Here is a 26275-nt window from a genome sequence, read left to right as displayed (position 1 = left end):
TAAAGGATGCATATTCTTGTATTCCAATTCAGTTTCTATATGTTCTACTCACTGCTCCTTTTTAATAGTATATGTAATAGGCTATTAATTAAACTCTCTCTTGTTCTTGATGCTCAAATACTGAAAGCATGAAGGTTTCAGGTTACTGTTTCAAGAACAAAACTTGTGCTTGTACTGCAGTTTTCTTGCATTTTTAATTTAAATGCTAGTCCCCTGGTTTTAACACAGTGGTAAACCTGTAAAAATTTCTTTAAAGGAGTGGCAACTACAAGCAATCATATCCTCTTCGCCATGTAAATGACTCTCATAAATGGATTCTTCAGTAGTTTAAAGGTCAAATGAAAATTACACACTCTTGTTTCCTTCACAGAAGCTATGCATCATATAATTTGAAAAAATCTGCTCTGCTAAAATCAATTTAATAGGCTTGAACCTTCTCCTCTGACATCATTTTTCATTACCACCTGAGAGTGTGCATATATATATATATATATATATATAGTGTTAGTAATGCTTATATGGTGAATTAAAATATGTTTGCATATTTTAGAAGAAAATAAGACAAAATCGAATAGTTCTGGTTGTTTTATATTTTTATAATATTGAAAAAAAAAAAAAGAAGAAAAAAAAAAAAGACCCAGGCTGAAGGATTTCTTTGTGGCACCAGAGCACTGCAGATCAACTGGAGCTTATTGGAGAATCACACCCATCTTCTTTTTCCTGGTAAGATAACTAAAATGGCCTATTGTATACTTAAACTAAAAAGCCTGAGCCTCTTCTGCACATGGTTTCTACACTCAAGCTCTTGAAATACCGAAGACAGCAAGAGCTACAAAAATATTTGAAGACCTTGAAGCATTTACAGGGAAAGTGGGCTGCGGTCAATACACCTTTGTGATGACTACTTACTGCACAGGGTATTAAATTTCAGTAATGCAATTAGTTGATTTTTTTCATTGTTCCATCTGCTTGCTTTTAGCAGGGATTACTCAACAGTTACTCACTTCATAGTATTGTATCAATTCCCTGAGTTGTCAGGAATAACTCTATGTACTTTCAAATAGGATATGTTTACTAGCTGCCTTGCTACACATGACTGCTATGGCTTAGATTTCTGCCATAGATTTCTGTATGTTTGATTATGATAGGAGTAACATGGAGTTATAAATACAATACATATTTGTTTGTTTGTTTGTTTTGGCAAGGTTTATGTAGCAGGGGGGCTGTAGGGGCAGGCACTATAAGCAGAGTCCAGAAGCTGCCCCATATTAGATAAGAGCCAGTTCCAGCTTTTCTCTCTTAGAAAAGGGACCCACCACTGGACAAAGTTGATCCAATGAGTGACACTGGTTGTGTTTTTGTGAGAGCATGGTTAAGAAAGGAAAATAGCTGCTGTGCCACAGCAGCTGGGATAGATGAGTGAGATAATGTTGAGAGAGATAGCCCTGCAGACACCAAGGTCAATGAAGAAGGAGGAAGAGGAGGTGCTCCAGGCACCAGAGCAAAAGTTCATCTTCAATTCATGGAGGGGACCAAGGTGAAGCAGGCTGGATGGAAGGGAAGGTGTTTTAAGTTTGCTTTTAGTTTCTCACTGCTGTAGTCTATTAACAATAGTCAACAAATTATGTTAATCTCCCTGTGCTGCGCCTTGGTGAGTAATTTTCAGTAAACAGGGGTCCGTATCTCAGCCCTCAAGCCATTTTTTCTTCATATTTTTTCACTCTCTTCCTTTCAGGACGGAGAGTGAAAGAGCGGTGTGGTAGAGCATGGTTAGCCATCAGTGTAAAGCCATCACATTGGTCTTGTCTTCTTTTATTATTTTTTTTACAGAGTTGGTCTTGCCAATAAGAATCAGTACTCTACTGTTGCTATATGTTCTTTGTTTGTTGTTGGTGGTGGTTGCTTGGTTGTTTTCTGAGGGCAGAAATTCTGCAGCTCAGACACACCAAAATCTTAAGAACTCTGCGTAGGATCATGTACTACTTGTGGAGAGTAAATATTTTTTGAATGAAATTGAGTTATGTTGTTATTTAGTAGGGAAAGTATATAAATACATGTTGGAAAGGTAGACAAGAATGTTTAAGAAATGAAAAATGTCACTGCTCTGTTTAATTTTAAATACATCAGATTCTTTGATGGAAGATTCAGTGGAGACTGTTGATAAATCCAGAAAAAAATATATGGCCTGTGAAAGTTTTTGTGTGAAATTTCTACTACAAAAGCATGCATTTTTAATGTAAAATATTTGTGTTGATTAATACAAATGCAGAATACTAGATAGTAGGCATTTTACAAAAAATTACAGACACGGTGTAATTCTAATTCAGCCTACATGATTTGGCCATTTTCCTTAAATTATATATATATGCATATATATATATATATAAAGTTTTGTTTTGTTTTAAAAGTGTACTGTTGATTTACAATAGAATCATTTTACTGTTACTGAACTACTATGTTTTGCTCAGGAGATCCTTACCTTCTGAATAGTGAGAGAGTGTCAGAAGACTGACACAGGAAGCTCCTGCCCCAGATCCAAAAATAGTAACTCTTTTTGGGTCTCCTCCAAAAGATCCAATATTTTCTTCAATCCAACGTAAAGCTTGGATTTGGTCAAGCAATCCGTAATTACCTTTTGCAGCTTGGTCCCCAGTACTTAAAAAACCTATAAAGAAAAAAGGAATAATTTTAGTTCACCAGACAGAGTTAGCTACAGGGTAAACATATATTCACAATTTATATTCTCATCTTCTGAGCTCCCACCCCCAACCTTTTTTTATAAAAAAAAAAAAAAAAAAAAGGTTACAGTCCTAGTTATATGTCTCTAGGTATATGTCAGGTTGTGGAAATCATTCTGTGTGTTGTTTGGTTTTGGTTTGTTTTGCCCTACTGCAGAGATTATGTTTGTGAAAGATCATCATTTCTTTTCTGAAATAATTCTGTATCAATGAAAAAATATAGTCTGAAGATTTTAAACATTTGATAACTTCATGTGATTAAGGTATAAAAAAATTGGAAATTGTTTTTATGCAAAGACTACATACAGGAATAAGTGAGATACCAAGTCTTCCACTATGAACAATGCTCACTAACACATTAATTTAAATGGTTCTTAACGTGGACCAAAATTCTTCTGACCTACATAGCTCTATAAGTTATTGTACTTGTGATATGGATGGACAAACTCAGAAAAAGAAAAAGGATAAAAAAATAGTAAAAGAATCAGGAAACAATGTAGGGAAAGAAAAATTACACTCAAAATTTTGCAAAGGTTATTTATTAGGAAGATAGCAGGTAAATTGTGAGCAATTCAGTCTTTGGTCAAGATATTTTATCTGAACAAATCAGGTTTTGTTTCTTTCATTGGAAATTGCAGGAAGAGCTGTGCTGATAGTTTTTGTTCCTGTACTGTGTTTATCAGATTTTAGAAACAAAGCATGACACATTTGCTGCCTGTCTTGCAACATAGAACAAAATGACTGAGAGACTAGGACTGAGATTAATTTTGCTTTTCTGAAACCAGCTAACCTGAAATATTATCCATGCCCATCATTCACAGTCTAGACTTTGTGTTATGTTCAAATTACCGCATCGAGTCATGTACTTACACCCCTCTCTTTAACTCCCACAGACCTTTTCCTGTCAGACAACTGGAAGCCAGGAGTCTATTAGAATACCTTAAAACATATGGATGTTTACAGATGGACATTACTGATTTAGGTGCCACTGGTAGTTGCTTGTCAAGTCAAAGAAGGAACTCACTGATGTTTCCAAGCAAATTATCATTTCAGGCAAATTTGTCAGAAGAGGGCCCCAGGACTCAGGAGATCTGCAGTCCTGGAGCAGTTTGAAACTGAAGTGAGAAAGAGATTCACTGTCTGCAGCCTTGAGCCACCTTAGGCTGCCATAACAATGCGTTCTTGTTACTAGCAAGGACTACATGGGCGACCTGAGGTTCTAAGCAAAAAAAGACCTTGCACTACATTTGAACTCCTTTGGCAAAGGGGAACAGATTTATTTGCACTGGTTGTCATTTTTTTCAGTGACAAGAAGGGAGAAAATTCACAAGGTTGGATTAATTAAATGACTGAAAATGGAAGAAGTGGAAAAGAAGCAAAGGTGAACAAAAAGAAGAAACAGTTAGATGTGTTGGACATTCACAAATACATTTGCATGATGTTTTCTGTGGTAAAATTTCTACAATGAGATGTAAATCCAGCCTCAAGATTTAAAAACAGTATCATATAAAGGATTAAATGCTAAATTTCAAATGCTATATAGACTACATTATATTGCATTTCTACATGCAAGATTGTCCATTATTAAATGAAATGTATTACCTTGCATCCAAAAAAGTACTTTTTTTCAGATTTAAATAGCAATTATTAATAGCTATTTAATGTCACAAAGTGTTTCATGGACTCTGTATTTTTCACAAAATGCTTACTTCAGTTGCAGTAATATGAATCATACCTTTATTACTAAATAGCATTTGATACGGCTTTCTAATTAAAAAAAAAAATACTCTAGTAGGGGCAAGCATGGTGGTTAAAATAGCAGTAACATGTTCTTTCTCATACCAATAGGGAAATGCAAACAAACAAACAACAAATCCATAATTGACCTTTTTTTTTTTTTTTGAAAAAGATACATTTTTTTTCCACATGCCTTTATTTCATTTTTAGGACTATCAAAGAATAACTTGCTTGCTGGATTTGTTGCTGCAGTTCACTGTAATATTCTCTAATATTTTATAATTAATCCTTTATTCAATCAGAACTATGACCTCCCTGTGAGAAAGTGACTGTTGTAACCTTTAAAGCAGCATGGTAATTAATATTCAGAGCCTAAACACATTTTACCTCTTCTAGCAGCATCAAGCTAAAGCTGGTTATCTTTGTGTTTCTGAATTATTTCCAAATGTACTGAAAGGTGACTGAGTAAAATTGCAGTCAGTGAATAGCTGATGTTAGACAAATTAAGTTTTTTTTTGTTTTGTTTTCACAGTTCTCTGCTGATTCTCATTAATTGCAAGAGCAAATTTTCTTAATTTCTAAACTAATCATCAAGGCAAAGTGTCAGCCCCACATGACACAAACTGAATTCATAAATCTGTCTTTTCTTGATGAGTATATATTTTATTTCATGCTCTGAATACTAGATCAAAATATTTATTCAATGCTATTTCAAGAATTTCAGGCAAGAAGTAACTATTTCAGGCAAGCAACTATTTCAGGCAAGAAGTAACTATTCATCAAGAAATACACAACACTAACAGCTTTTTATTTTTATTTTATTTTCCTGTGGCCACAGGAAGATTTCAGAACAGTTTCTTCATGTGTCACTGTAAAATCCTAAACAAACAGGAAGGAAGCTTTGCTTTGATATGGGGATTTATACTCTGTGTCTGGTAAGTACATGTTTTTCAGTGAAATAAGAATATTTTCCATTTTACTGTACAGAGTAATTCAAAGGATAGTCTGTGAGATGAAAATCCATAGATTAGGTTTTAACAGAATATGGAAGTCCACTATCCTAGTGCAACAAAGGAAGGATGTCCCTGAATATGTACAACAAAGATCCTTCCTTCCTTCCTTCCTTCCTTCCTTCCTTCCTTCCTTCCTTCCTTCCTTCCTTCCTTCCTTCCTTCCCTCCCTCCCTTCCCTCCCTCCCCTCCTCCCTCCCCTCCTCCCTTTCCTCCCTTCCCTTTCCTCCCTTCCCTTTCCTCCCCTCGCTCGTCTCGCTCCCCTTGCTCCCCTTCCTTCCCTTCCTTCCCTTCCTTCCCTTCCTTTCATTTTTTTTCCTTTTTTTTTCCTTTTTTTTTTTTTTTTTTTTTTTTCCCCACCACATAATGACACAGAAAGGCATTTATAGTAATATTCAGTTCTTGGCTTTACAAATCTATTTTCCCGTTCAAATCTGTTTTGAACTGAGCTGCAGCCAGGGAATTAGTCTTTTGAAGCAAAGTACAATCAGCCTGTAAAGAAACACAAAAGAAGTGTGAAAATTTTTTAAGTTAGGGAGAGAGAAGTGAGAGGAAGACAATACCTGAACAGTTTGACATTGCAAGATGTTGGTCCCTGGCATCACAACCTTTGTACAGCCCAAACAGAACACCCCCTCCATGGGGAACCTGTGCCCAGCCAGGGGTCATCCCTGTGGGGCTGTTTGCAGGGACATCCTTGGGGCATGTGGGACCTTGTATTTCCTCATGTGGGTTGAGGGGTGGTTGGGAGCAACAGAAACTCACCTGATGCTGAAGCAGTCACATGTTCCACACACAGATTGGGGGACCCCCTCTGCCCCCAGTGGGTGTGCTGGTAATCCATGGGGCAGGGGACTTGGTGTACACCTACATCTGCATGTGTGTGTGTTTGAGTATGTGCATGTGATTAGGGGTTTTGGGGATAGTTATTGAAGAGTGCTTAGAAATTCATAACAGTTTACTAACATTCTGTAAGTGTCTAGTCATATAGTTGTATTTTGTTAGTTTGTTTTTTGTATTGCTGTTATATATCCTGAAAATATACTTCACTGACTACTTGTTAGTTATATCTCATTAATAAGTTAATAAACTGCTTTGATCCTGATTTGATTTAAACCACATGAATCAAGCAGCTTTTCCTCATGACATTGTGTTTTTTGTTTGTTTGTTTTTCAATAAATACAAATACATTATTTTAAGATTATAAGAGGGAACAGAGAATTCTTGATTAGTTTTGCTCTGTTGCTTGTAGTTAATCTTATGTCTCAGTTTTTCAACATCCTTTCATGTAGAGAAAAGTAATGCTTCTTTAAACTGAGGTTTCTGAAGTAATGCCTTAATTCTTGTCCAGTCCCACAGGCTGAATGAATGATCCCTAGCAGATATAAGGTGAGTGCATCTTCCAGCTGAGGTTCACCTGCAATGATAAAGTCTTTACAGAACCACACTGTGATGTGAAACAAAGTGCAGGAGGTGGTGGTGATCCTGAGGTTTTCTATGAAAGAGCACTCTTGATCTGAATGAAATTACTAGCATGGGATGCTTAGGACCAAAACAATATTCTTCCAGACACAGAATCTTGGTTTTCAAGGAGGCTCATGATCCACATTTCAGCAGTGGATCTTGTCCATTCAGTAGTCTGATTAACACCTATTACATATTTTACTTAAACTAAATATGATATTAGAGCTTATTTTGACCTAAAACTTCAGCAGAATTTCCATTTGAAAGTTATGCAATGGTTTATGGACATAGGATAGATAATTTGAGAAGAATAGCATGAATATGTCAAGAAGCAACAATCATAATTGACATATTTGTGTCATGTAGAGCTCCAGATCAGATAAGATATGGAAGGATGTATGGATCACTGTTAACTTTGGCCACCTAAAATTTCTTTGTCTATTCTAATATTATTAGTACTACCCCAACAGATACTATGGGGAAAAAAAATAAAAAGCCTCCAAAAGCAGCTTCAGATTTTTAGACACCTATCTTTGAACTGGTAGAAATCTAATAAAAGTAATTTCCTAGATGTGTGAGGAAATACAGATGACCAGCTTAGAATGACACCTACATTTTAGGTAAGTTTAGGTGAAATCAGTCCCTACCTAGAGAGTAAAGTCACTTCTAGTACTGGTAGTTCCTATCGCTCAGGACAGACTGGCAAAAAGACAGACTCTGCTCTGCTTACTATTGAGATGAAAATACTGAATGACTCCCCTGACTTCACTGAAATTGTCTTGGACTTAATTGATAAAAATGTGAATTTGTTTCCATTTGAAGATGTTTCATTGCTGTTACTTTCTCTGAAGTAGGTGAGCATGCCACTGGCATCAACACCGAATTCACTTTAGAAAGAATGAAAAAATAAATGAAATTACATTCACTTAGAAAAGATAAAGAAAAATAAAAGAGCATCATAAAGTTAAATACAGTGAATTATGTCCTGAAAACTATACCTTCAGCTTTAGAGATAAATGCCATCACCAACATAACCAAAATCCTGCAGCAATTTGCATTTTATTTATTCCTGTGTACTGATTTCTCATTCTTTTTAAATGATTCCAAGAAGTAAAATACTATGACTATTTTCCTTTGCCATTTCCCACACAGTATTATTATATCACTACAGGAAAAACCCATTCTTCATCTTCGTAATTGGTCCCTGGGCCTAATTCATATCAAATCAATTTGATAGCTGGCTGAAAGCCTACATTTCAACTGTGATTGTTCCTCCATTGATTTCTTGTACTTCCCTTCCCTTCCTTTTTTTTTTTTTTCCCCCTCCACCTAAAACAGTGTTAACAGAACACTAGACACTGAGCTGCTTATCGGTGTTCAAGTTTTTTTCTCTTCCTTCCTTACTCATCCTTTCCACTTCAGTCAGAAATGACATTTGAATTCCAATGTCAACACCAGCTGCAAATAAAAGCTTCTATAACAAAGGCACATGTGCTGAAAGTAAGTTGCCTACTCTAAGTGATGAGCAGAACAGTGGTCACAACTATCAAGAACACTTGTACTGCTATATTTTTCAAATATTTTTACTTCATGACTTTTACTTTCTCAGTTTAAATATGAGCTGCTCTATGATTATCTTGGTCTCGTGTTTCAATTTTTGATTTGGTATACATAACTACATGGGCACAAACACCATTCTCTGTGGTCCATGCCATGATGTAATAGATTATCAGTTGTTAGAAAACTAAGAGGAAGCTAGGAAAATTAGAAATGAAAAAGACTGCCCTGTTGTGTTTTTTTTTTTTTCCCCAGGTTGTGCTCTTCAGTAGCTTTTTTTAATAGTAACAAACAAACAAGCAAACAAAATCATTTTCTCTAGTAACTCTTGGGATAGTTTGTTTGTTTGTTTTGCTTTGTTTTATGTGTGTGTGTGTTATAAATTTGTATCCCAATGGTTAGTTTAAAATCTCCCAGTACAAATAGACAGGGTTGATTTGGTGTGTGAAAGACAGTATTTTCTTAGTGTTTTGAAATCCTATGAAAATTTACAAATATAATTCAGTACTGGCAAATTATACCAACTTTTTTAAGATTTAAAGAAAATCATAAAGCGGAAAGGTAACCATTTTTTTTTATTATTATTTTTTTCCTTACATACAGGGCAAACATATAAGTAAGGAAAGAGTAAACCTTATTCTATCACACATTTTAGTAGCTACTACAAGAAATTTTAAAAGTGCATCTTAAAATGAGGTACACTCTTCAGTGCAAATGAAGTACTTTTGTTTCCTCTTCTGCCCTTAATATATTTTTTGAAAAACAAAATGTTTAATTTCTGAACTGATGACACAGCCCTTAGAGAAAAGCTAATGTCAAAGTTAACAAGATGCGTTGAACAGCCAAGATATCATACTGAGAAATTAATCATCAGGAAACCTGTAAAAAATAAATGTTAGTGCACTTTGATCTATTTTTCTGCTTCCTTCTAAATCTCTGTTATATTGTCTCATTTTAAATGTATTCTGCCTATATTCCTCTTTACAACTGCTGCCCAGACCTTTATAGCCTACTACAATTTATTTGGCAGGCAAAAATCTCACAAAGATGATCGATTTGTATAACATCTGATCAGAAATACGGCATAAGCAATATAAGCAAGATTCAAGAAAATATGGTTTGAAGCATAATCATTTCTTTTCCTTTGTTTTGTTTTGTTTAAATTTTGTAATTGCCAGGGTAGGACATTTTTAAAGCAAAGAGTAATCAGCAAACATACAGCAGGGTCTTATTTTCTAATAGCTTTTTACTGTACACATCACATTTACCACTGTAACAGTGTACTTGCTGAGCTCAGATATTAAAATCTTCAAATATGGAATGAAATTCATCGGGTATTACTGAGTACACAGAGACCACAGTTAGTTCAGGAAGTCCCTGAGATACAAATAGTTGGAAGCTAGAAGAGTATTAGAGGAAACTGTCATATATGTTTATGCCATGATTACCCTTCCTGATCTATCCCCAAGCATTCCAAACAGATTTGGGGGACAGGATGCTTGGCTAGGTGTCCAAATAATTTATTTTAATTTTCAGCAACTAAAGCTCTCAGGTATGGCCTGCTACTCTAAGTGGTCACAGAAAGAAATTTATGTCTGCTAAGGCTACTTACCCTACCCAGTTCCAGATAAGACTCATTTGAATTTTAGCTCCAGATATGGTAAACAATAAGAAAATCGTAGTGAAAAAAAAAAAAAAAAAAAAAAAAGCTTCTAGATTCCATGTAAGTTAGCAAATTGTGTTAATATATATTGCAATGTCTTTAACCCAGTTTTCTAACTCAGGCCTAAGCATGAAAACAGTCTTTTATGATTCTATCTTGATGTATTCTTTCAAATTTAATTCTATTGTGAAGACAAAAACATTACTACAAACAGTACAAAAGAATAGGTCAGAGAGAAGGTGAAGTGAGAATATATTCTTTGTTTCTATACTGCTTTAGTACTGAAATCTAAAGTGTGTTCTTTACAATTTAGGAGAAAATCTAGCCTTAAATCCATAAAAACCTTTTGAAAATGTCCTGAATCTCATATGTTTATAAAAACACTTAGGAGGAAAAGAATAACAAAAAACAATAGGATGTATATTAACAAGATTAAAAACCTATTTTTATACATATTTCTAAGAAGTGAAAAGCTTCTTAGCATAAATTTATCAAAGTACTAGGGAGGTCAAAAGTTTCCTTCAGTTAAGCTATTATGAAATTTCTACTATAAAATACTTTTAATGAATCCAATTGAAATTTGTACATGACACTTAACTGCTTTTAAATTTGCCTTGTTCAGTATAAAATGCTCTGAAACTATTGTGCAATGAGGTTACGCCAATGTAGATTATTATAATATAAGTATTCAAGATCGAAAGATATATTCAAGATTGAAGATATATTCAACATTCAATTCTATTGTCTTTTTTCATGGTAAATAGAAATAACTCTATGAGAAATGCCACTAGAAAAGTTTTTGACAACTGTTCTGGTGGTAGATTTTATTTTATTTTATTTTATTTTATATAATAAATAAAGATGACAACAATAAACACTGCAGAATGCATTCATTGGTCTATTGTCTTCTCAGTAACTACTTCTCCAAATGTTCACAGGTTAAGCTTGTCATTAAACAAAATAGTCATTAAACAATATCACAGTAACCAGATTAAAAATAAAATATATATATATAAAAAATAATAAAAAAGAAGATAATTAAAAAAAGGTTGTGGGTCTTGGAGGAACAATTAACAAGTGTCTGATGTACTCCATCAAAATATGTTTTGAAAATATTCTTCAACCATTGGTCTAAATAGTCAAATCCAAAGTCACTCAACAACAAGATGAAAGTAGTTTGAGTATAGAAAACCAATTGAATGAGACAGCCTGGCCAGCAGCAAAGGGCCCACACAGCTGCTTCCTCAGTTACCCCCAACCAGCAGGACACAGGGAGAAAATATGTACACTAAAATTTCACTTTGTGTGAAATAAAGCAAGATGATCTGTGGGCTGGGATAAAAACATTTTAATAGATGAAGGAAAGAGAAAAAAAAAACAGCCCAAGCAAAGGACATCACTCACTACCCCCCACAGGCAGACTGATGCCTAGACAATCTCAAAACAAGGGCTACTTTGGAAACCAGACCCACCCTGCTTCTTCCTCTGCCTCCAGTTTTACTGCTGAGCATGATGTTGTATGTCATGAAATATCCCTTTAGACAATTTGGATCACCTATCTTGTCTGTGTCCCTTCCCTATCTCTTTCCCACCCCAAAGTTGCAGAGGACAGAGTGGGAAAAATAGAAAGCTATGCCCCAGTGTAAGCACTGTTCAACAACAGCCAAAACATTGGTGTGCTATCATCAATGTCTTAGCTATTAAACCATAACACAGCAACAGAATGGCTGCTGTGAAGAAATTTAACTCATCCCACACAGACATAGTACATTATTCCACACTTATAGCACAAAGCTCCATTTCTAAAGCATCTGATTGCTTTTTAGAAATTCCTATTTTATCAAGAAAAGTTGTTCTGTAGGACTGTGAAAGCTGGAAATACTTTTTCGTTACAAGTAAATACAGATGGAAGCTACATAAAACTGTTTGAATTAATATACTTTTAATTTTTTTTTTCCAACTAAATGATCAATATCAAATAAAAAAAAATGTATTTAGCTGTTCATCAATATTAGAGAAAACCTAAAAGGACACAGGGTAGAAATGTTAATTAATGATAATTAAATATTAATTTATTAATGTAAATTAAGGAATGTAACTTATTGTAAAAACTAAGCAAAGACAATAAATGACCTAAAAATGACCGAAAAGTTAACCTGCCTGTCATAAACATCAATCATCTGTAAAAACATCAAAAAAAATGTATCTAATTACCAGATTCAGAAGATTGGAATTGTTTGAATAAAAGGGTAACAGGAGATTAGGTATAATTTTTCTTGCTAGGAAAAACACCAAGGGAGGAAGAATATACATTTTCTCTCTCTCTCTGTATATATATATATATATACAAACACACACACACTGTAATCCATATAATATAAATACCACAATATATATATAATGTAATTATATGTATAATATATATTGGCATTATATACAAAATATTTACAAGTGTCCTGGTTTTGGCTAGGATAGATTCAATTTTCCTCCTAGTAGCTGGTATGGTGCTATGTTTTGGATTTAGGATGAGAATAATGTTGATAACACACTGATGTTTTAGTTGTTGCAGAACAGTGCTTACACTAAGCCAAGGACTTTTCAGCTTCCTTCTCAGTCCTGCCAGTGAGCAGGCTGGGCATGCAGCAGGAGCTGGGAGGGGACAGACCCAGGACAGCTGACCCCAACTGGCTAAAGGGGTATTCCATACCATCTGACATCATTAATATGGGGTGGCTTGCCAGGGTGGGGGCTACCGGCTGCTCGGGGATGGGCTGGGCATCGGTCAGCAGGTGGTGAGCAATTTTATTGTGAATCACTTGTTTTGTACACATTATTATTAACAGTACTATTATCATTATTATTTTCCTTTCTTTTCTATCCTAATACACTGCCTCTATCTCAACCCACAGGTTTCATTTTAAATTTTCAATTCTCTCCCCGATCCCATGTGGTGGGGGGGGGGGGGGGGGGGGGGGGGGGAGGGAGAGAGGAGGGGGGAGTGAGGGGGGTGCGTAGGGAGGAGCGAATGGCTGCAAGAAATGGTGCTTAGCTGCCGGCTGGGTTAAACCACATTAAATCAGTGTGGTAATGATAAATAAGTGCTCACCACTTTGAGAACTTCGCAGATTTTTTATTTGTTTGTTTGTTTGTTTTTCTTAGTCTTGAAAGAGAGAAGGAAAGAAAGAAAGGGGGAAAGAAATAAAAAAGTTATCCTAAAGCTTTTGTTGTTATGTAAGGATACTTTCAAGAGAAACAAAATTACACTGTAAAACTATACGTTTCTATTGAACTGTAAAGAAGCTCACTCAGATGTAAATTTCTCTATTGGTCAATATGCTGTTGCCAAAATAGTATTACCCTTGCAGAAAGGCCGCTGTACCTGTTAAGGCCAAAAAGTCTAGCATTCAACTAAAGTAAAAGTCTACCCAAGTGGCCCTCCAGTGACACCTGATGGCAATTTAGGCAATAGTCACCACCAGTAGTCACCTTCTTTTGACTTTTTTATTTTCTTATGCCATAGTCATTTCTCCAGTAAGAATACTGCTCTTTGCTGTCTTAACTAAGAGTTGAATGGCAACTAACAACACCAAAAGTAACCACTTTGCCTTGAGTGAATTTGGTGCTGTCAGGACAGATGTACATTATTGTAACAGATAACGTTGAACTCATTGAGCTTTTTGCAGGGGTATGAGCTGAGTGTAAGGATTCAATGGATGACAAAAATCTGGAAGTAGGTTAATGTTCTTACTTTGCATTGGCACTACAGAGGTAAAAGTTGTGCAGAACAAAATAAATATGGCAAGAGCCACTTCGGTTTGGGATTAATTATGGCCTCTTGCATAATTAATATCCAGGTGTCTTTAACACCCCTGGCACTGCCCTAGGAATGTACAGATCGGCATCTTTCATCTTCCTTGGAACATTCAGAACAGATGATCTGTGAAAAATCTTCAGTGATCAAAAAGGCCTCAAAAATGCCTCAGTGGTTTGCAGGTGGCTGGCATGAATTTTGGCTTCCAGTTGGATAATCTGATATCAGAGTGGCCCCATTATCAGTAGGAATACAAAGGTCACTATGATCTTGTGCCCAATTTACAACACATATCCCTGAAAGGAAGATGAAGTTTTATGTGTCAGTATTCACATTTTTCTTGTCTGACTCATTTTGAGCTAAGACTGAATACATAATTGGAAGAAGGAATACAGCAAAACATTGGAAAGCACAGGAGAAACCTATATTGACTAACAACACAATAGACACCTCAATGAAAATAATATAAAATAATAAAATAAAATATTTACATTTGTTTACTTTGAATAGACAACTTGTAGAGGCAAGTAATTTCTAAAAGCTGACAGAAGGACTATGCCAAAAAAAAAGAAAGCAGCAGCTAATAAAATATGCAAACCCTTTTCTTAATAGCCAACATGACTTCATTCATCCATTATAAAAGCCTATGTGCTTCCAAATGGCAGCCTTCTCATGAGGATTGACCACTTGGAAAAGGGTGATGGTTAACAGCTGATCATTAGCAGTGGTGTCATTTTTCTTCTGGTCTGATACTCTTAAGTACCGTTCTCAGTTGCAAGAAGCAAACAAAGAATTAGCTCACAAAAAGTCTATTAAAATTAAATTTATGCTTCCCCCCCCCCCCCCCCCATTATTATTATTATTAGCCTATAAAAGACATACACCAATTTTTAGGCTATAAGATACAGAGTAAAATGTCTATTTTTACCTATATCAGAATGGAATTAACTATGTCAAGTAGAAGAAAAGAACAAAAACTCTTTTTTCCAATTAGAAATATTTTTTCATAATGGCTTGTTTCAGCGTTTAGGACTTTAAAGGAGTATAACTGTATTGCTATCTATAAAAATAGGAAGTATACACACACAAAGTGCAACTGCTTTCTAACCATTACGTTGAGAAACAAAGACTTTGTGACTTTGACCACAAACAAAGTACCTCACACTTCTTTCATATATCTATCAATTGTTCAATCATTTGTGGCTGCTGCTTGCTTCCTTTCTTAAGCTTACAAAAGAAGAGCATGCTTGCAAACACAGAACTGGAATGTGACAATTGTACCTGGCCCATTGCACCAGCTATTATTCACTCAGCGACATTTGAAAGCCAGAAGATATTACATTGGTGCCAGTTCATCTATGATAAAAAAAATCTGAGTTAACCCTTCTTCTTTTAGGAAAGCGATTTTATGTTTGTAATGTTCAGCTGACACTTCAGCCTGAAGGTTGGACACTCATCAATATCCTGTATGGGGTCCATCAGTTGGTTATAGATCAATTTTAGACATTGTCTTCCAGAGTATTCTTTAAACAGTGTTGAAGCAAAACTTGTTGGCTTACCAACTCATTGCTGGTAAGCACAGAAAACAAGCACATACGGTACTGAGAGAAAACCTAAATTAACTCTTTGTGCAAATAAAGCACTTGCACTATTTCTTTACCTTCCATTGTGATTTTAATTTCCTAAATTTTTCTACTAGTAAGTGAAACATAATTAATAAAAATATATTTTGTGTCATAAATAACTTTATATTTAGGATCACAAAAGAGTAGAGTTTTTCATGATGTGTAGTGTTGTGAATTTGTAGATCATTAGACCACCAATACACAATTTTAAATATTGAAGTGTAAAAAATGAACAGGAATGTTGCAGTACTTTAATGCTAACAAACACTTGCTCTGAGAAGCTAATTATATTTGACTTCTTTATTAAATATATATATATAATTCCTTGCATTATTTATTTGTAGTGCACATTTGTAGACACAGTATTGTGTCAACAACCTATAAACTATGTAGCATGCTATTCTGAAAGTTCATATAACATGCAGTAGGATTTTCTGAGGAATTAGACGAATCGGCTCTGTTGATAATATTTGACTAGAATCGGTAGTATCCCTAACACTCTGAAAAATGCTTAACTCCTTGACAAAACAGTAAGGAAAGGAACTGGGGAGAAATGAGCCCAACTTTCTGTTCACTAGTCTGACAGTGACTAATTGTTGACAAAATGTTTAGTAAAATTCCTAGGAGACAAAAATAAAGTTGAAAAGTGAGACTATTATTAATAGTCTTTTCATGCTACTTACTCTGTTTAAATCTTGTAAAAATGATTAATAAACATACTATACAGTCCCCTTTGAGAAAGACATAGAACAAATGGTTTCTAACCAGAGTAAATGATTTGTAACTTTTTATCTTAATCACTATTTTTTTGGTACTAAGTGCTCTCTTAAAATGAAATTTCTAAGATATATTGTGACATCTAAAAGATCTGCTAAAGAACTCAGTTAAGTGGATCTAGACAAGGTGTCCCACTTAAACAAAAATATGCAGTATTAAAGCTGAAAATTACATAGAAAATAAATAATTTTAAAATGTATTTTTTATGCTGGAGGATATTGGAATATGGTAATAATAATTTTCCTTTGGCATCAGCTTTTAGTAAAGGCCTGAACTAAAACAAAACACTTTCTGGCCTTTGAGTTTTCATTCCTTTGTAACATGCTTGATAAAATGGTTAAAGTTGCTTTGCATCTATCAAAGCTAATTGGTACATGAGACTGCAAAGGTAATGAGTACTATCACCAAAGTTACCAAAATAGCTGTATTCAGGGGGATGACATTTGGGTACACATAATCTTTTTCACCACAAGTCTTGTTGATATTCAAGAATGTTTCAGAGGTGTCTGTATGGCAAAGTTAGACCCTACCACTGCTTATTTTGCAGCTATAGGTACACAAATTAAGGTATGATTCATTCTTTTTCTGAGTTACAGGGCCCCCAGAAATCACCCCAGTGGTGGTTCCACAGCTAAGAGTGACATTGCCATAGACTACCACCCCTTACATGCTTCTTATGTGTTGTTGACATGAGGACTCTGCTGACTGAGTGGTCTAATAAGCAGTTTCAGAAATGGCTAAAATGAGTTTGTTTCAAAAAGATAAAAATGTTCATGTACTTCTCTTTTCATCAACCATTCAAAATAGAGCTTTAGAAGACTTGACTCAGATCAAGTAATATTTCTGGAATTACATGAACAGATTTCTAAACATCCTAATAATATAATCAATATATATTATTGTGATGTCTACTGATAGGAGAAAGTCCTATATGCAAATATACCTTCTTTATTTCAAAAGAAGCTTTTGGAAAAATTATCTTCTCTGAAACTTTGACACTGAAGTCCACAGAATTTGTTAAAATAGATTGTCTCAGATTGGTTTTGTAAATCATGAATCTCCTGTGAGAAATAAATGGATTTAAATAATGTGCCTCACCATTCACAGTTCTAACAAAGTGAACCAAATCAATTCTGCTGAACATTCACATACATGGAATATTCTGAATTAGCTTTTCTAAGGATGTGTTTGCCATGACTGCAGAGTCATGTTCCACAATTACTATTCTTAAAAAGAAAAAAAGGAAAAAAGAAGGGGAGGGGGGGGGGAAGGAAGTATAAACACCTTCATCATTTCCACAGCCTCAGTAATCTGGTCATGTACACACAAAGCTTTAAAGTATACTTTGATAATCCTAACTTAGAATTTTCCTAGAGAAATGTCAAACTGAATGTCTATAACTGTAATGTCAAAATCTGCTAAACAACTTCCATTTCAAGTCATAAATTAGGTATTTTGTTCCTAAACTGAGACACTTCTTGAATTTGAAAAAAAAAATAAAATAAATAATAGTGTTCTACTCAAATCAATAAAAATATGAAGTTGCTTCCTTATTTTTAAACATTATTTCATAAGTTTTCTGTAAAGCTTTTAATTAATTTGGAAAGTCTTGGTCAGTCTTGCCCTAGCAGATTGTCATAACAGGTCAGATATTTTTGATATTTTTTGCCAGTCTTGACCAATATCTGATGACTTGGAAGAAATATATACTCGTCATCCAACATTACAGTTCATAGTTTTGAATTAAGTATAACCATAAAGAGAAATTGGGGGGTGGGGGAGGAGGAAGAGGGGAAGGACTTGTTAAGTCAAATATTCTATGAAGGGAGTAGTTCACTTGCTCCTGAAAGATCAGCCTACACATTGTCAAACTTTCACTGATCTGAAAGTATTTTTACCTATTTAATTACTCATGTCTTTGGTGCTTTTCTGTGATGGCTTTGTGTTTGTTGAAGTTGTAGTAACAGGTGCGACAGTTTAACATTAAAAATCAGATGAAAGAACCAACATGGAAATTTTGGACATTTTAATATAAAAGTCACCTATTGGTGGCTGAGTTCATGCTATAATTGCCATCATGTATCAGAGGTATCACATAAACTTCCTTCTCTTACCTGGTGTATAATTGCTTCCTAGTAGAATTACCCTTGGCTTTAGGGAGGAATTAGATTTTCAGTGATTATATTCATAATTTAGAAAAGGAAATGACAATTAGATTTATTTATTTAATCTTACAGGCAATGTGGGATTTTCAGCACCAACATATTTGTACTCATACTTTGTTGTTATTGTTGCTAATGGATTCAGTCAAAATAATGCAAGCAATTTGGCTTGTATAACTTTCTTGCACTAGCTGTGCTTACTGCTTCCTTCTAGCATTTAAATCCAGAAGTATTTATATACTTCTAGTATATAAATCCAAAATTGTCTTTGGAAATGGAATTACAAATTTTTACAGCTATAATTATAGGAGCTCACAAGGGGCTAACAATAATGAATCATTACAGTCTAGTTTTATTTATTTATGTATTTATTTATTTATTTTGCCAGTATTCATTCAATTTTGCTGATTTTTGTGAGACTACTACAAATCATCCAGTGACATCCCCTACTTCCAGACCAGTATCACACACTGTTGTTGTATATAAAGCAACACATTCCAGAAACAAAGTAACACAAATACCTGATCAGGTGCTAGAAGATATTCACAGTAGTATTGAGAATTTGTCTTCTCAGATAGAGGTGTGAATAGTAGGAGGATCCCACTCATACAGGCAAACTTTTGCAAGGAATATTAATCTTGATAAATTCTTCTATAGTTATTTGGTAGAAATAGAGAAAGGGGGAAAAAAAGAAATCCTAGAAGGTAAATTAAAACACTGAAGTTGCACTCTTGCTCTCAGCTGCCACTGGAGGAGTCCATCTTGACACTAACATGAGAAGCAGTTTAATGGGACTAATGTCTAAGAGTACACCTAGCAAGGGGAGTGCCTTGTGAAGCAGGTCGGATGGGAATCATATTCCGATACAGCAAAGTGATAGTGAAAGATGAGGGAAGGAGGTAACTACTTACTTCTCTTTAAAGAAACTAGCAGGGAGATAGAAATTTTGGAAGTTCCTCTTGGGAAGTAGCATGGGTCAGAAGGAAGACCTGAAAGACTGTTGGGGTTATGCAAGGCTCTGAGAGCAATTAAAATGCTTCTCAAAACTATGGTATTTCACAGCCCAATTTGTCCTACCACTTATTTTATAAAGATAAGGCATGCATATGAAAATTCTCCACCTGAGTCTTATTCGTGCAAAATCAATCTAGCTTTCCTTGGCATTAACTGGCATGCATTGACAACAGGCACACTTGATTTCCCTGAACTTTATTAATCGATAGAAAATGGTGAGAGCCTTTACTAGTTTCTACTGTGAATAACCCTCAAGGTGTCAACATTAAAGAGGTCTTAGGGCTCAAAAACCAGTAAAATAGTTCTGAGAATATCATAATTATTACCCAAAAATAGCAGGCATAAATGATAATGAAAGAAATCTACCTCCACCGAAAGGAAATAAGGAATTATTTTATAAGGGGTAGTATGACCATTTGCAGACTTTAAGTTAGTTACTGAGGTGAGATAAAGTCAGGTCTTCTGAAATGATTCTCCATGGCTGGAACAAAAGTCTGTAATTTAACTAGGTTATAAAAGTGAAAATGTTTATTTCCTGGCATTATTCTGTTTATTTTTTTTTTTTGTTTGTTTGTTTGTTTTTCAGTTTCTTTAAGACAGTAAAAAGCTAAGAAAATCCTGAAAGGATATAAAGTACACAGAAGAGAAAAAATTGTTTCTGGATTTACACATACACACTTTATGAAATTATAAGTGCTGAGTACATGGACTTTTTTATTTCTATTTTATATTACTTTATTTATGAAACAGATGTTATTTGGGGGTAAAAAAAAAAAATCAGAAACTGTTCAGTATTCATTAGAAAAAAGATAATTTTCTACTTGTTTTTAACAAAAGTATATAACAGAAAAAAATGTTCCTTTAGAAACCATTTCTGAAGAATATAAATTCATATTCTTCAGTCCTGGCTAAGCTTGTTGTGCTGGTTTCTACAGAGGGATCTATATAGATTAGAGCACTGGGCAAGCATCAACGACAAGAAGATCAACCAAAGAAAATAAGTTCTGCACCTGTGATGGAGTAATGCCAGACACAAATACAGACTGGAAGACAAGTGGCTGGAGAGCAGCTCAGCAGAAAAGGGTCTAGGGGTGCTGGCTGACAGTAGGTTCAATGTGAGTCAGCAGTGTGCCCTGGCAGTCAAGAGGGCAAAGTATTTTTGAATGTATTAAACACACACACACACACCCCCAAAAAAAAAAAAAAAAAAAAAAGGATGTTAATGTACTTGAAATGCCCCAGAGAAGGGCAAAATGCTGATAAAAGTGCTGGAAGGCATGTCCTATGAGGAGAACCTGAGGACATTTGGTTTGTCTACTCTGAAGAAAAGAAAGCTGAGGGGAAGAGGCTCAATGCTCTCTTCTCCTGCTCAACAGGAAAGTGTAGAGGGAGCTGCTGGTCTCTGGTAAGCTGAGCTCCTGGTAACCAGTGACAGGTTGCACAGAAATAGCACAAAGCTGCACCAGGCAAGGTTCAGACTGGACATTAGGAAAGAATTATTTACCACAAGGGTGCTCAAACATCTGTACAGGATTCCTAGAGTGGTGGTTGGTGCCCCATGCCTGTCAGTGACCTAGAAGTGTTTAGACAATGCCCTTAATAATATGCTTTAACTTTTGTTTATCCCTTAGGTGGTCAGGCAATTGGACTTGATCTTGAAGGTGACTTCCAACTGAACTATTCTAGTCTAGTCTAGTCTAGTCTAGTCTTTTTTTTTTTTTTTAAAGATTTCAACCCTTTGAGTCATCTTTATTGTAGGAAAAGACATAAGAAAAACAACACTAAACTGACAGAAGGTTGCAGACCCTAGTCTCTGGCCTGTAGTTGGTTTGGTTTGGTTTGATTTGATTTGGTTTTCCCATGGGAATTTAAAAAGCAATAGATATTTAATTTTAATAATAATAATAATAATTAATGTTCTCTCCTCTAAATGCTTTATTCATTCAGGCAAATTGCTTTCTTTTGCCTCTTCACCTTCTGGACCCATCATTTTTCCAGCCTGTATGAATACTTACCCAGTTTACCAAAAAAGTCTACCATAACTCAGAATATCTCCTTTGGGACTGGGTAAGTCTATAAAACAGGTTTCCCAAAACTTGGGTGAATACTACCAGAGTATGATGCAAAATGACTGTTTCGATATGCTGCCTTCCCCTCCATGCAAGTCAGCATGGTTCCCAAGAAGACAGCTTTCAATGCCATCTTGTAGGGCTGTTGTTTTGCCTAAACTTAGGAGAAACCTATATTGGAAAAAGTAAATCTTTCCTAAGGTTGTCAGAGCTGCCTATCTTTCTCCATGGATTGCACTGATAATTCAAACCCTTTATTTTTGTAGAATAGACTAATGATGGAGTCAGACATCTGAAAGATTCATAAAAATAGTGTCTGAATTGAACATCTAAGCAAGAACAAGTAACTCAAGGTTCCAGCTACCAAATAAACATCTCAAAATCTCTACAAAAATATAGAATAATCTCTCCAGAGATAGCTTGCAGAACTTTTTACTACAAAATATTTTTTAAAAAGTGAACTTGCTGAGTACTTTCAGAAAGCCTATCTTTTAAATTCACATCTCTCTGAGATAGAGAGGGCTTTGTTTTTGCATGGTTAATATATATATAATATATGAGTAAAGGTGAAATTTTTGGTGGTAGTTGGCATTTACCTAAGAGTGGAATATTTAAAGCATACTGGATATTGTGAATGTTCTTCTATGTGAGTTGGTGAGTTGTTTGTTTTCATTTGCTGTATTTGTGGCATTATGTAAAGAGACAATTTGCTTACGTGCTACTTTGGAATCAAAGTGATGACTCACAAACACTATTTGTCTGTTTATGACAAGAAGTCTTTGTACCAATATTCTTACAGAAGATATCAGAGCTCCCAACAGGATGCAGATTTTTTATAGTGCTTTCTTCATTCTCTAACTATTTCATGGCAGGTCACCAAATATTTTTGTAAGTGGGTCATTGAGCCCCTTCACAGTTATTCTTTTTTTTTCCCTACTTTGAGCCAAGATTTTTTCCTGACATTAGTAGCCTACTGAGAAAGAGCTGCAAAGACATACGATCAGTGTATGGATATATTTATCTGAGTTTTCTAATACTAGAGCATAGTGAATAATGCCTGAGAATGAAAATTAGAATAGGAAAATGTCAAAATTCCTGGATTGAATTCAGTGTATTTTGTTTGTTTTTTGTTGTATGTATGTAAAAACAAACAAACAAAAATAATCTCCATTCTTGTAAGAAAATAGATGGATGCAAAGATTTAATTTTCATAGACTGATTTGAGAATTTTTAAATTCTTGTTCATACTATATTTATTGCTTCCAGGGTCTACCTTTAGGCCATATTCATATAATTAGCTAGAATTCTTCAGCTACACAGAAAGATGAAAATCTGAAAGTGTCAAGTTCAAAGTCCCCTCACACTTTCAGGTTTCCAACTTCATAATATTTTTTTTAAACAAAAATTCTCTTTATACAGAAATTTGAAGAACATGATATTCTTTTCAAATCAAGTGAAATAGATGCTGTGAATTTGGCTAAAACCAAACAAGCTTATTTTTTAAAAGATTAATACCATGATAATTTATTTAAAAACTACCCTTATTCTACAAATGAACAAACCGGAGCAAAGAGACTGAAAACTCAGGGCAAAGAGAAAAATGTTTTTAGAATGAATAATGGAATAAAGAAGTATATGTCTCCCAGTCCTCAGTTCAGAAGGCTATAAAGTGAAATTTTTCGTCAACAATCTGAAAATAAATAGAAAATCTCTGAAAATAAATCTTATAGATGGCTGATGCAAGAAGGATAAAACACCCAGTCAGCATGATAAAAATCCACATAGTATTATTTTTTTTTCCAAACAAAAACACTTTACCCAGAGTAAAGCACCAATTTATACATAAGAACAAATTAAAGCCATAGGTACAGAATGTACAGGAGTTTGAGAGGAGCAATGGTCACTACACCAGAAATAAATTAATAATAATAATAATTATTATTATTATTGTTATTTAATGGTTAGTGCTTGATGTTAACTTGATAAAACCCAACAAAGAAGTAGTTGGTAGTTTAAGTCCAAAATTCTTTTATTTCACAAAACACACCTTTGCCTAGTGAAAGGCAACTTTGAAGATGCTGTGAGGCTACATTATCATAATTTCAGTGGGCACAGATTATCTTTCAGTCTGACAATAAAGAATAGAACTGAAGTTTATATGCTAACATAGGACTGAGAGATGAATCATCATAAATTTCTGCATATCCATGAAAGGTATAGGATTCTATCTTAAACAAACGAATGGAACTAACTATGAACCCAACAGTAGCAGTTACAGGGGAAAATAACATCCTAATAGAGACAGAATTAAACTGGTAGTACTAAGAAAAGTATTGACATAAGAAACTACGTAACTATACAATTTCTTTATTTTGTAGCTATGATTTTCCTGACCACATTTTCCTTCCCTTATACTTCTTAATATACTAGAGACCAGGCGTTGATATATATTCATTTCAGCTTTCTGAATTGTATGCCCTCAATGGAGGTAGGTGAACACAGTGCTGTGAATGTGTAATGCATTGTAATTCAGTGGTTAAAGAGAGATTTTCATGTGATAACTTCTGATCATCTTCACAAGAATCAGGGAAAAATTCCTCCCTTCATCTTGTCCTGTACAATTTGTTTAGAATAACCTTTCAGATGGTTTCCAACATGACATTAAATCAACAATTCTGGAAGGAATTATACTTCTCTCAGAATCTTTGACATATATTGCCTTTCCATCACAGAAAAAAAAAAAAAAAAAAAAAAAAAGGCAATTCCATTTTAAATGAACAGTATTAAATTCTATAACAAAATGAATGTTAGCTTTACTTATGATGATTCTGAGTGCATCCTACAGTTAACCCAGTTTTCTTGGTGTCTTTTGTAGGAACTCTATGTTACTTATTACAACAGTAGTTGAGGATTAGTGTCTTCCAATGGTGAGAGAGTATTCATCTATGATGAGACAATATTCTGGGAAATATAGAGACAAATTCATAGACAATAATTTTGCAACGTATTTCAGGATGATGGTAGGGGAGAGCATTCAAGGTTTATATTGATGTCTGATGGAAAAGACCATATACCATTTCAATTAATATTATTTTAATTATAGAAACAATGTAACACAATCTATTTACATTACTGCTGTGCTATGAATCTAAGACAATCTAATTACATTGCTTATATGCCATGAATTTATATCTCTTCCTGTCATTGAAGTAAACATAAAAATTTTACATTGAAATTAGCCCTTTCACAAAATATAATATGAGAAAGGGAACTGAAAACTAATAAATAAAAAATAATTACATTTTAAATATAGTGCAAAATCGTAAAGACAGCAACTGGTCAGACAACAAGTGGAAATCACTGAAAAAATATGTTCAAATTTGCATCTTAAATTAGATTTTAACTAATCTGTTACAAAGAACTAAGGCATATATAGAAAAGTCATGGGATGAACAACAGAAAAAAAAGATAAACATTTTCAGCATTTATTTCATTTTAAGAAATTAGCACAGGCTAATTTATTGTAAATGCAGAGCAATCAAATTAAAACACAGCCCTAAACAAACAACAGGTTCACTTGCTTCCTGCATTAAGCAAATAAATAAATAAATAAATAAGTATGTAAATAAATTACCATCGCCTTTCTAGGGTAGCATAGGCATGACAACATGATATTTTTAGGCAGGATACCTGTTTAAATCCCACTTTTACAAATACTTACGGACAAGAATAACTGTGCACACATGACTACTTCTTCTAAAACCAATAGACCCACATGTGTTCTTAAGTGTTTCCAAAATCCAATGTAGGAACCATTTCACAAATGCAAAGACCTGTAGCTGTAAATTTAGTGTTTACCATATGCCAGCAAACTAGGTAAAAACACCAGACTATGATATACCTTTCACTAGAGAAGACTTTTTCCATTACATATCTCCCTGGTTAGTCTAAAGCTAAATTATGTGAAATTGTCTTCTCTACTTGCAACCATGCTTACAGTACAGGACAAACAACACACCCAAATGGTAGCCTGTTTATCAAAACGAATGGCAAAGTTAAGAACCGTGGCTCCTCCAACACTACCTGTATCTATCAGACCTCAGGAGAAGCACCACAGTAAAACATCCCTTTCACAGTAAACTTTGAGAATATGAAAAGTACGACAAAAAGTTTCACAGGCAAGTAAATGAGATCATAGTATTCAAAGAATTAAAAACATTGCTAATAAAACTGATATTTAAGAGCTTATATAAAAAGAACAAATCAATGTTTCCCAGAAGATGAAAACTCCAAAGAAATATTGGAATCATAATATAATGACCAAAAAAAAATAGTATGATACTTAAGTTCTTGTTTCTTTGATAAGATGTATTTCATACTTTATATTAAGATACTTGTGATGCTACTAAGATGTAAAGGAAGAAGCCATCCTCAGATAGTAGGAGCCAAAGGGAAAGGTTAATAGAGAATCCAATATTTGGAAGAGTAATGTGAGATGGAGAAATAATAGTAAATGAATAATGCAGAAACATTTTTATCAGCACACTGAAGTATTATCATTAGAGATAAGGACCATCTCCCTCAAAATTCCAAGAAAAACTTACAAAACTGCTACAAACATGTGGATGTGGAGTAGCAATAAATTATT

General features: G+C 34.4%; 1 protein-coding gene across 7 annotated transcripts in view; it reads right to left on the bottom strand.

Moving 5' to 3' along the window:
- The window catches only part of NLGN4X (neuroligin 4 X-linked), a 200535-nt gene that overhangs the window by 10739 nt on the left and 163521 nt on the right, over nt 1–26275 (bottom strand). For all 7 annotated transcript variants that reach the window (XM_035542244.2, XM_035542247.2, XM_050716513.1 and 4 more), the window contains one exon: nt 2480–2665. In XM_035542244.2, coding sequence (XP_035398137.1) covers nt 2480–2665 — 186 coding nt within the window. The remainder of the gene's footprint in view (nt 1–2479; nt 2666–26275) is intronic.

Source organism: Cygnus atratus, chromosome 1 (assembly GCF_013377495.2).
Source record: "Cygnus atratus isolate AKBS03 ecotype Queensland, Australia chromosome 1, CAtr_DNAZoo_HiC_assembly, whole genome shotgun sequence".
Lineage (NCBI taxonomy): Eukaryota > Metazoa > Chordata > Aves > Anseriformes > Anatidae > Cygnus > Cygnus atratus.
The sequence above is the reverse complement of the archived record's forward strand: the minus strand, read 5'-3'. Positions and strand labels throughout refer to the sequence as shown.